Source organism: Triplophysa rosa, linkage group LG22 (assembly GCF_024868665.1).
Source record: "Triplophysa rosa linkage group LG22, Trosa_1v2, whole genome shotgun sequence".
Classification (NCBI taxonomy): domain Eukaryota; kingdom Metazoa; phylum Chordata; class Actinopteri; order Cypriniformes; family Nemacheilidae; genus Triplophysa; species Triplophysa rosa.
In genome coordinates this window covers 4,567,244-4,579,662 of record NC_079911.1, presented here as the reverse complement: position 1 = coordinate 4,579,662, position 12,419 = coordinate 4,567,244, and the positions used below count along the sequence as shown (strand labels likewise).

The window sequence follows — 12,419 nt, the reverse complement described above, 5'->3', positions numbered from 1 at the left end:
CTGAATGAGAGAGATTGTGAACTGTGTAGACAGCAGTAGAACTGTAGTCTAAACCACTGGGAGTCATGTAGTGTGTGCGACTAGTCTCACAGTTCAGAAACTAAAAACAGTGGTTTAAGGTGTACAAAGTGTGGGATTTGCTGGCAATAATTTGTGCATTAGAGATCAGAGTCATCAAAACGTCTGTCTTGCCATGTTTTAAATGTCAAAGCTCAAAACTGCTATGAAACAGCACTAAGCATTTCAAGGAGACAGGGTATTTGCATTTGATATGAAGACTTCCAACTGACATATGTGGTGGGTACATATGGTGGAGGTGCAAAAATGGATTAGATACACCCTTTTAAAAGCTGATTATTAATTGCCAACTTTTACTTCATATTTTTTGAGCATCGTGACAAGCAACAACTAAACAATAGTTGATTTAGTGCAGAACTAACTGTTTGCCCAACTAATGGCAAAAATTGAGGAGTGGTTTGGATACTGTTGAAACTTACTTTGGTGCAGTTCAACTTTGCTTTTTTTCAGTTGTACAATAATTACTCTGCGCAGATGTCACCATGCATGGGCTCTTAAATAATTTCAATGTGTTAAATTAGCTAGATGGTATAACACTTACATGCAAACTATGGGGATGTGTGATTTCAAAGTTGTGTGTTTCCCAGCACAAAGGAATTTACTTTTCTCACCACACACAGTTAAGCATGCCATTAAATCTTGTTGTTTTCTATTGGACGACACCAGAAAATCACTGAGATATAGGCTGTAGGGTGCTGACTATACTGTGACTGTCATAAATTGCATGGTGAGCAGACGATAGACTAGCGGACCAGACGACCAAGGATAGCATGAGACAATTCTAAGCTGTTATTGCAACAAGGACATAACAAAAAGGCTTAAAAGACAACTGCTACACAACGAAATTCTTAAACAAAGCTTCCCTTTCTGTCGGTCTCTCGACGTTGTGTCGAACCGACAGAATGGGGTTTGTCTTGAGAACCTATCATCTTCTGAGTATTTAGAAAAGGCCAATGAAAATTGGCGAATGAAATTTGCATGCCGGGCTCCTCCCCGGATGTCTGGGTATAAGAGGGAAGCCGGCATCATTCATTCACCTTTTGTTCTTCAGAGCCTACTCATCTGGTGAGCTTCTCTACGATCTGGGTGATCATTCTTTCTGCTGGAATCTACGACGTGGACAGCGGACGGTCCCTTCCTGCAGTGACTCTCCCCTGGGCGTCTCGGCAGTTCCGGAGGTGTTCAAGCAAATTTCCTTTTCTAATAGAGCAAATTTCTCCAGCGTGGCTTGTCCCGCTGTTCTCATGGGTGCAACACACTCATCGAGGAGGGGGATGGACACAATGCCTGCTTCCAGTACGCTGGGGCAGACATTGTGGATACGTCCTGCCCGCAATGCGGGCGGTGACGATTCAGACGTTGCGTCACAGGTGGCTGTGTTCCCACGGGACTCAGCCACCACTTCGTTTGCTTCCCGTTCCGTGGCGGCCAGGACTACGGCCCTGCCGTCCGCTATGGCAAGCAGCGAGGGTGATATGAGGATTACTGTGAGCGATAATCCACCAGCCACGGCTCACGGACCGTTCACACCTCGTCTCGCTCGTCTGACCGTTCCCCAAAAAAGACGGTCCGCCGTCTTATTCCTCAATCACGTATTCGGACACGATGCGTGATGATGAGATTTCTCTTGCAGCATCGGGGGGTGACATACTGCCATCCGACTCTGACGATTCCTCTGGCTCCCTCCCTCGGGGGGTCGAGCCCAGGAAAAAGCGGATGTCGAGATGTCGGCCATGCTTTCCCGGGCCGCCGTGAGTGTTGGGTTGCAGTGCCCGCACAGCCTCTCCCGGCGCTCGCGGCTGGCTACATGGCCCCTCGCGTTTGAGCGTGGCTCCAAGCCGCGCCCGCCCCCAGTGCCGTGTTTACCGGAGGTGCATGAGGAACTTTGTAAGACCTGGAATGCCCCTTCCCGGCACGTTTCACGTCAAAAAAAGTTCTGTCACCCTCTCTTCCCTCGAGGTTGAGACAGCTGGAGGATACGTCGGTGTCCCCCAGGTGGAGTATGTCTCCGCGGTGCACTCGTGCCCGTAGGTGGCGGCCACCTGGGGGGGCTCGACCTAGACTCCCGTCCAAAGCATGTAGTGTCTCGGCATCTCTGGTGTTGAGAGCTTACATTGCGGCGGACCAAGCTGCCTCCTCTCTCCACGCTATGGCTCCTGCCAGGCCAGGGCGTTGAGAGAGCTCCACGACGGTAAGACCGACCCAGCGCTTATGCAGGAACTCCGCGCCGCCACCGACCTCGCTCTACGGGCGACCAAGGTGACCACGCGGGCCCTGGGTCGGACGATGTCCACACTTGTGGTCCATGAGAAACTCCTCTGGCCAATCCTTGCGCAGATGAGTAACGCTGAGAAGGTCCGCTTTCTCGACGTACCCGTCTCGCAAGGGGGGGCTGGTTGGTGTTACTGTCGAGCCGCAGCGGCCCCGCTCACCCCCCGCCCGTTGGGGGGGAGGCGCGGGACCCGCACGCGGCCTCCCCGGAGGGTTCTCGACAGTAAGAAGCAGTCCTCCGTGCCGCAACTCGGCTGCCTCGGCCGTCGAGTCCCGTGCACTATCTGCTTCCCAGCAGCCCTGGTCCTCTTCAACGCCCTCCAGCTCTGGCGCCCCCCACTCAGGCGGCCCCCCCTGGAGGAGACAGCGAAGAGGAGACCATCCCCCCATCAGCAGCCGTGGCGCAGCGGCCGTCATGGGAACACCTCAGGGGGATCGAGGCTACCATTGGGCCCGACCCCAGCCACATCGCTGGGAAGTCGGATAGGGATGGATCCTGCCCCGTCTCTCCATCTGCTGGCCCCCTCCGGGGGGCTGGCGCCCACTTACTCTCAAAAAGGAGAGTTTCCTCTCTCTCTGGGTTACCACAGGTGCTCTCACCCTCTGCACGACGGTGAACGGCAAACTCGACGTTGCGTCATGGCGAAGCGCAATGTTGAGTATAAACACCAGCCTTCAGCACTCTCAGACAGACAGTGCGTCGAGCCGGACAATCGCCAGGCAGGAAAAACAGCAGAGCCGATCTCCTTCCCGGGGGTCCTCTCCCGGCAAGGAATCCGTACTGCTAGCCATCGAACCACCCTCCGCGGGGGCGATGAAGCAGATCAAACCTCTAGTCCCCCTGTCACAGTTCTGGGAGCCTGGTCTCAGCTTCCCAGACTGTCAGGCTGGCTGAGGAAGACGATCCGTCTCAGCTACGTGATTCAGTTCGCTACACGTCCGCCCAAGTTCCGGGGCGTCCTTTTTACCTCAGTCAGAGGCAGGGATGCCCCCGTACTTCGGGCGGAGGTCGCCTCCCTTCTGGTGAAGGGAGCGATCGAGCCCGTCCCACCGGCCGAGATGTTCAGCGGGTTCTACAGCCCGTACTTCATTGTCCCCAAGAAAGGCGGAGGGTTGCGCCCTATCTTGGATCTGCGTGTTCTGAACAGGCACCTACACAAGCTGCCTTTCAGGATGGTCACGCAGAAGCGCATCCTGGCGTCCGTCAGGCGTCAGGACTGGTTCATGGCAATCGACCTGTAGGACGTGTACTTTCATGTCTTGATCCTCCCTCGACATCGGCCGTTCCGACGGTTTGCGTTCGAGGGACGGGCATATCAGTACAGGGTCCTCCCCTTCGGACTGTCTTTACGAAGGTCGTGGAAGCCGCCCTCCTTCCCCGTAGGGAAGGAGGTGTGCGGGTACTAACTATCTCGACGACTGGCTAAAGTTTTGGCACACTCTCGAGATCTGTTGTGTACACACAGGGACCTGGTGCTCCGGCACCTAGATCGGTGGGGCTACAGGTCAACTGAGAAAAGAGCAAGCTCTCCCCGGTGCAGAGCATCCTCTTTCTCGGTATGGAACTCGACTCTGTCCTCACAAGCGGCCCCGCTCTCCCCCCGGGGGGGGGGCGCGAGACCCGCGACGAGGAAGCCCGCACCCTCGCGGCCTCCCAGAGGCAGCGCGACTGACTAGCGCGCCCGGTCAGTGTTGAACTGCCTGAAGATCAGACAGTCAGCGGTCCCCCTGTAACATGAGGCTCCTGGGATACATGGCATCCTCGGCGGGGGTGGTCCCCCTCGGGTCGATGCACATACGACCGCTCCAACACTGGCTGCAGAGTCAAGTTCCTTGGAGAGCGTAGCACACCGGCAGCAGGCGTATGGTCAGACGCTTTTCTGCCGACACATCCTAACCCCCTGGTCTCCATGACCTTCTTGCGGACAGGAGTCCCCTTTGGGATGCCTCCCTGCAAGGTTGGGGTGTCGTGTGCAACGGGCAAGCAGTGTCGGGGCGGTGGACGGGGCGCCGCCTGCGTTGGCATTCAACTGCCTAGAGTTGTTGGTTGTGCTACTTGCATTGAGGAGGCTACTACCTCTCGTGCAGGGAAGCACGTGCTGGTCCAGTCGGACAGCACAGCTGCAGTGGCGTATTCTTTCACTCACAGCAGCTAACATGACTCGCCCGACGCCTCCTCCTCTGGAGTCAGCAGGTGATCAGCTCCCTGTGAGCCACACACATCCCAGGCATCCTGAACCAGACAGCCGTTGCGCTCTCTCGTCAGTCGACGCCTCGCGGAGAGTGGCGACTCCCTCCCAGCGCAGCCGGCTCATTTGGGGGCAGTTCGGCCAGGCACAGGTGGTCCTGTTGCCTCCCCGGACTCCACCCGTTGTCCGCTTTGGTACTCCCTGTCCGAGGTACCCTCGGCACGGATGCCCGTGCGCACAGCTGGCCGCGGGACAAGCGGAAGTACGCTTCCCCCCAGTGAACCTCATTGCACAGGTCCTGTGCAAGGCCAGGGAAGAGGAGCATCAAGTGGTACTAGTTACGCCCCTTTGGCCTAACCAGGACTTGGTTCTCGGAGCTGAGGCTCTGACAACAACTCCCCCCTGGCCGCTCCCCCTGGCGGACAGCTTCCCCAGGGGAAGGGGCACGTTACGGCATCCCAGGCAAAACCTGGTCTCCATGTCTGGACGGGACGAGGAGATCCTGAGTGACCCACGCATGCTAGGGCTTCGGCCACTGGGTGGCTATACGCCCATAGGTGGCGCCTCTTCTCGTCCTGGTGCTCTTCTCGGCTGGAAGACCCGCGGAGTTGCTCGGTCGGGTACGAGCTGTCCCGTCCTCAAGAGAGACGGGGGAGTAACCTCTCCCCCTCCACACTGGGAATGTATGTAGCCGCTACGGCCGCTCATCATGACCCAAGTGCTGGGTAGCATCTGGGACAGCACGACCAGGTCATTAGGATCCTAAGGGGAGCGAGAGGGTGACCACCTTACCCGCGCTCCGTACCCTCTTGCGACCTAGGTGGCGGGCCTCAAGAGGCCACGCCCCCTTCGAGCCTCTCGGGGTTGCCGCTCTTTCTCAGTCTTGATAAAGACGGCTTTCCGCAGGGCGCTCACCTCCAAGAGGGTAGGGGATCTACAAGCACCCTCCGTGTACACAGATTGCCTAGAACTCGGTGCCGGGATTCTCACGTTATCTTGAGACCCCGCCCCGGCTACGTGCCCAAGGTTCCCACCACTCTCCCGAGAGACCAGGTGGTGAACCTGCAGGCGCTCCCCACCGGGGAGGAAGACCCAACCTTCCGTGCTGTGTCCAGTACGTGCACGGCGCCTCTACTTGGACCGCACGCAGAGCCCAGAAGCTCTGAGCAGCTCTTTGTCTGTTTCGGAGGTCAGCAGGAGGGCTGTCTCCAAACAGAGGCTGGCGCACTGGATCGTGGATGCCCTCGTTAGGGCATACCGATCTCATTTCGCCCCTGCCCGTTGGGGGTGAGGCACACCCCTCGTGGGCACTGGCTCAGGGCGCCTCTCTGGCAGACATCTGCGGAGCTGCGGGTTGGGCTATGCCCAACAACTCCGTGAGGTTCTATTACCTACGCGCGGAACCGGTGTCAGCCCGCATCCTGGCAAGGTGTGGGACCGGCAGCCGGTAGGGCGTACGCCTGCGGAAGCCCTTCCCCCTCCGGGGGGAGCAGTGGCGATCCCGCCTCACTTCTTTCCCCTCGGGTAAAGAACAGGCATTCCATCCATCACTAAGCACCCTTCCAGGGGACAGGCTGGGCAGAGCAGCCCTGCCCCCAGTTGAGTTATCTCCCACATAGCTCTAACCGGACCTAGTGCTCCAGACGTGGTAACCCCCCCTCCGTGGGCTGTTCCGTCTGATGTATCCTCATGAATGGTTCCCACCTTGGCAACCCATGACCTCCCCAGGTGGACTCCCACCTTGCGGTTAACTCCTGTCCGCACTTTCTTCCCATGAGTTCTCCCCTGATGGTGAGACCATGTGGTGTCTCCACTAATTCCTCCCTACGGTAGGTAGTGGCCTCTGCAGCGTTTTTCCCCCAGGGGGAATAATGCTTACCCAGTGGCCCGTACGGTGCCGGGCGGCTTCTCGCCATTTAGAGAATTAGGCCTCCGCCGTGACGGCCGGCGTTAGGGGGCTTCCCAACTTTTTGTGGAAAGCTCTGGGTCCCCCTTCCTCTCCACTGGAAGGTCATAATTTCGCATTAGCGTGTTCGTCTGACTCGCCCAGGCCAGTCAACGTCGCTCCGCAGAGATTGTGACGCGGCTCAGTGCTGTGGCGTTTTCCATAGGTACCCCATTCTGTCGGTTCGACACAACGTCGAGAGACCGACAGAAAGGGAACGTCTTGGTTACGGATGTAACCTCGGTTCCCTGATGGAGGGAACGAGACGTTGTGTCCCTCATGCCACAACACTGGCCGCCCACCCCAGCGGTCGGGGGAGGATGCTTTAGGCTCCTCAGACCAAAGGTGAATGAATGAGCACGCCGGCTTCCCTCTTATACCCGGACATCCGGGGAGGAGCCCGGCATGCAAATTTCATTCGCCAATTTTCATTGGCCTTTTCTAAATACTCAGAAGATGATAGATTCTCAAGACAAACCCCATTCTGTCGGTTCGACACAACGTCTCGTTCCCTCCATCAGGGAACCGAGGTTACATCCGTAACCAAGACGTTTACCAATGCGTCACAAGAGGAGTGTCACCGGAAATGTGATTCTGTCATTCTGTTTCTCTAATGAGAGCAAGTGTGGCTATGATATGGTAAATGGCATTGGCAATGCTGCAATTTAGAGAGAGCCACCACTGGAATGAAAATGAGCCAGTACATATTTGGATCGTTCAGATTTCCAACGTCACATGTGAAAAGTACTAATACCCGGCACTGCTGGATGACAACATTTCTGACACATTGATAAAGATGAATAGAAAATACTAAAAGCCTTTATTAAAACACGCACACACACATTGCAAATTGCACAAGGATGTGATTCATGTCACAGCTGTGTGTAGTTGATAACATGAATCATATCTGGATAAACTTTGAAGTGCCACACCTGGCCAGCAGCCTGGCAAGGACATAGTAGCACGGATACTATGTATCCACAATCCACACACACTTTTTACTTTTTTTACTAAAAAGACAGCGGCTGTATTTTGAGATGACCCACATCGATGTCATCATCATTTCTAATCAATTTAAATTTTTAATAATTTAACAGTTGGATGTGGACTTGGACGTTTTAAACGTTTATCTACAAATCTAAAACGCAGGATTGTTTCAAACCATGGTCAGGTCAAATATGGACAAACACAACTGTTGGGTTAAATTATGAAAATTATAGGTTAATTTTGGCCGTGGCACCTGAATATGATCCGTATGTATACAGTACCAGTGATAGTATAACAAACATATGATTTATTTTTCTGTTACAGAACCACTGGGACTAGTTGTCAGGCATTAACAGCATAAACATTTCTTTGAACTTTTATCATTCAAGCTCTTTTTCCCACAGTGATCCAGTCCCCCACTGACTTTCTCACTTTTCTCTTTAAATCCTTCCCTCCGATAGCCCAGCACACTTATTTACCATTGCTTTCTGCCCCTAAAACCTTCAATTCTCCCAGTGTGAGTTAGTGTGTGCTGTAAGCATGCATTTACCCATAAACCCCAACTCCCACAGCACTCCCTTCTCTCATTACTGATTCTACACCACAGAGAACGAGAGAGAAAGTACGACCACTGCCTCTCAAGCAATAGCCCGTCATTACCCACCATTTCCCAACCACAAACCATCCCTGTTGTTGTGGCCTTGGGTGTGTGGTGGGAGGAGCCAAACATGACTGACAGGCACAATCGAAAACAAGTTCATGCTATGATTTTGGCAAAATGTATTTGCGTGAGAGGGTGGTGGGATGAGTGAATGTGACTTTTCAGGGTGGATGGAGAGATTCCTTTGTTGAGCATCACATAAATGTGTTTTTCCCCTTCAGTAAGAAAGAGGAAACAGGACAGCGGTGTGAGCCAGAGGTGCCCTAGGCCTGCACAAAGCCCAGATTTAGCTGAGCTCCTGTAAATCGCTTCGTTGAGTTGGCAAAGCTGGCCTGCGCTGACAGCAGTTAAAGCGGCATGAAGCCAGGGTTGAAAACAAACAAACCGGGGCAAAAAAGATAATCGCTGGTGTTTTGTGATCTAGCTGCCAGTACAAATTGCTGATTGTAGCAGACACAAAATCTTTTGAAATTTACAGATGTGGAGTGTTTGCCGGGTCTACACTCTGTGACCATTTCAAGGAAAGGGTCCTTGATTTCATTACTACATGTGTCATTTATGTTGTCAGTGTGTTAATCCAAAAACGTACAAATAAAATAGAGTTTAAAGTTAAATAATGTTTTCTGAAGAGAAAGGATTTGTGAGAGAAAAAACTAAATTTAAAGCTTATTTAGAGATACTGAAACCAAAACACCTTTAAAGAGTAAATATTTTGTGATTTTTAAGGTCCTACTTTGGTTTATGGAGTGTCCAACAACAAGTTATCGTACATACACGGTGTAAAACCACTTTCATTTTCTAATAATAGGCAGTTATAATTACCTTACTTCTTGACTGACTTTCAAACGATTCGTTTGGTGATTCATCAGTCTTATCCCCTCCTTTCTGTCAGCCTACTCTGATCTGACTGGTCAGATGGTCTAGTCGGCTGTGATTGGTCTACCGCGTACAGTGTCGCAGTATCGCAAATGGAACGTAGGCGGGCATTACACAAAGTGATGCAAATCTTACACGGAACTGAAATTAGAACGACAGGCGACTCGTTCGCGCGATTCAGAGTCGACTCCTTTTTTCCCAAACCAACTTTGTTATTCGTTCACTTTCGGCTTTACAACTTGGCAGACTGTTTACATTCACACACAGCAACATTACACACTGCATGAAATGTAATTTCAAGGACATTGTAATAGTTACTCTTTAAATATGGCAACAAATATGGCAATTTCTTCAAATCTCATTATTTCTTGTGTATTCCATTATTTCTTGTGCACTTTCTTATTTCTGTAATGAAATATTTTTACAGCATTTCAAAAATAAGTGAAAATTCTATGAAATAAAGTAATAAAATTCTACAAAATTACATTTTTTTTACAGCTTTATATATGCCTCTCAGGTCACTTTTGAAATGGAGAGCAATATGACTGACTCAGGACTCAGGCTATTGCAAAGACATGTCTAACATCACCATAGTTACCAAAAATATGTTCTAAATGAAATGAAATTGTTATTTTGTCATTTGTTTTTAACTGCTCTACTAACAATGTTACAATGATGTTTTATACCAGCAATTTAAAAAAAAATGATGATGTTTTACAATGTACAGTAAGTGACGTGGTTTACTGAGTCTTCTGAAACTGATTTTAGCCTTCCTCCCACTCTTGATGCTCTGTTCAATTAATATAATTGTGAGAAGACTGTAACATAATCCCCCAGAAACCTCCTGAACACAAGCACTTCCTCCCTAACTCCCACAATCAATCCAAAATTGACCAACCCCTACTCCCACCTATGCCCAAATCTGTATTCTGCAGAAACACTTGGCCAGAAAAGCTCCATTGATTACATAACTGTATTCAATTTCACGTGGGAACAATGTTTCTAACTCCAATGATTTTATTAACATAATCACACATTATGTGTTCGTTATGTGTTCATTATGTGTATGTGTTTACACACATGCACCTCGAACAACCACTAACAAAAATACAGGGGTAGTTTCCCCCTGCTGGTGGATATCAAAACTGTTCAACCTGATCTTATGGGCAAAGCACTTATTTCACAAGGAGGTGATTGTGCATAAATCTGTGCAATGTGAATCGTACCATTTTTACAAAAAACAAACACCCCAAGGTCCACCCCAAACCCCGCCACTAAACACAACCATCACTGGGCGAAAGCAAATAAATGAGATGCGATTTTGCCACACATTGCCATGATTGTGCTGAACTAAAGTCCATTTATAAGAAGCTGTATTAATGCGTAATAAACTTATTAGTCTGCATGATTTTTTTTGCAAAAATAATTGATTCCACGTGCATAAACACAGCTCTATCTATGTTCAAAAAACTTGACAACATGTAATGCCAGCACAATTTAATCTTTGCTTATACAATTAAGTAATTTTGTGTTTGCACAATCTCTCACTGAATAGTTATTTACATTTTGATTAAAACAAAATTGAGGAAGAAAAATCTATTTACTAATGGCTGAACCACATATACTGTAGTAAATCAGCTGTAAGGATTTTCCATTCAAATTACAACTATGTGATCAATATTCAATATGTCATATACTGGCTAACATCCCAGGCCTGCTGACATAATCCTAGGCTGCAAGTGTCGTCCTGAAGTAATTTTAACATCTAATAATAGAGCAAAAATCACTTAATCTCAATAGCCATTGAGAGGGACGTGAATAGCCCTCTTCTGTATTTGACATTGATTTATCGCTCCCCAGATTCCGTGCCATATTCAGGATATCATGAAAGGATGTTTGTATTTCCATCTGAAAAGACGAATAATAGTCTCCCATGACAAGTGTTATCCAGCATGCCAAGAGAATTTTGGATCTATTGTCGGCCTGTATTGTTGGATTGGAGGGCAGGTGCAGGTAAACACAATGCAAGTGCTCTTTTTCCGTTCTCACAATAGGAAACTGAATTAAGCTGTAACTGCGCACTGTAACCCGCGCGAGAGAATAACAAAGTCCTTTAAACACCAGCTGGGGCAAGTACCGTTAGAGCAAGCAGCTATCGAGAATGAAGAAATTATAATATTTGTACAGTTATAAAGCTAATATATTGTTCTAATCAGATTCTTTAAATTCACGAGGCGACCCAGCAGGGGACTTAAATGTAGCAGTTTTAGCAGTTGCCTCCTATATTGCTTGTTAATATAGACTTATGTTTAAGTAGATGCCAATTTAATCTGACACCACTGAAAATGAGGCAAACCTGATGTAATGCTGGGGTATTCATTTTCATGTTTTGTTCTAGTTTGCAGCTACTTACTTCCTTGACAGCCTGTCAAAAACAGATGAGATTTCATTCCTGTTGACAAACCATTTCATCTGTTTTCATCTTTCTTCACTTTGATAGTTTGAATGTATTATATGGAAAGCAAGAAATAGCCACATATAGGAAGTTGTCCATTTGTCATTAAAATTCATCACATTGTTCACTGGGTTTTCCAATCAGCTGGCTCGACGGAAGTATATTACATTCAGATGGTCACAAAGAAATTGTAAGTGTGTCTTTGTGCTTCTTTTAGAACAAAAATAGGGGCTTTCCCTTGTTCACTGTTCATCTCTGACCTGTTGTATTCTCTCTCTTTCTCTTTCTCTCTCTCTCTCTCTCTCTCTCTCTCTCTCTCTCTCTCTCTCTCTCTCTCTCTCTCTCTCTCTCTTCTCTCTCTCTCTCTCTCTCTCTCTCTCTCTCTCTCTCTCTCTCTCTCTCTCTCTCTCTCTCTCTCTCTCTCTCTCTCTCTCTCTCTCTCTCTGTCCGATGGTTTATCCATGTACTATTATTTCTCACTTTGAATCTGTCTTTTGGCATCAAGGGAATTGGAGACCTTGAGATGTTCTCCTAAGCCAGCTCTTAACTCAGAGAAAGGAAGATATGTGGAACTCACCCCATTCTTTGGGTAGGCAACCCACCCCAGGTCACCAATTACGGAGCGAGAGTCCAGCAAGTTCACTGCAAGAGAGAACAAAATGGGGACAAATCAATGACCAAGAGTAGCAAAGAGATAAAACCATTTTTCTTTTACAAATGTTCTTTAAATGTAATGTGCATTCATGGAATATAAATGACTATATATTTTATAAAGATTATGCTATAACCACATTTCAAAATACAACTGAGCTCACATTCTGACTTTCTAAGCTGCCATTTAAAAACATTCTTTATAAGAAGAATTATAGAAAAGTGCACTTGTATAATCTTTGCCCTTGGTTAAATTTTAAAGGAAATATTCTATGTGAGATGCCTCTTAAATAATGCTGTCTTTCT

General features: G+C 49.0%; 1 protein-coding gene across 2 annotated transcripts in view; it reads right to left on the bottom strand.

Annotated features, from left to right (window-relative positions):
* Positions 1 to 12,419, bottom strand: part of LOC130545956 (ephrin type-A receptor 5) — an 81,556-nt gene that overhangs the window by 64,308 nt on the left and 4,829 nt on the right. For both annotated transcript variants that reach the window (XM_057320892.1, XM_057320893.1), the window contains exon 2: positions 12,040 to 12,104. In XM_057320892.1, coding sequence (XP_057176875.1) covers positions 12,040 to 12,104 — 65 coding nt within the window. The remainder of the gene's footprint in view (positions 1 to 12,039; positions 12,105 to 12,419) is intronic.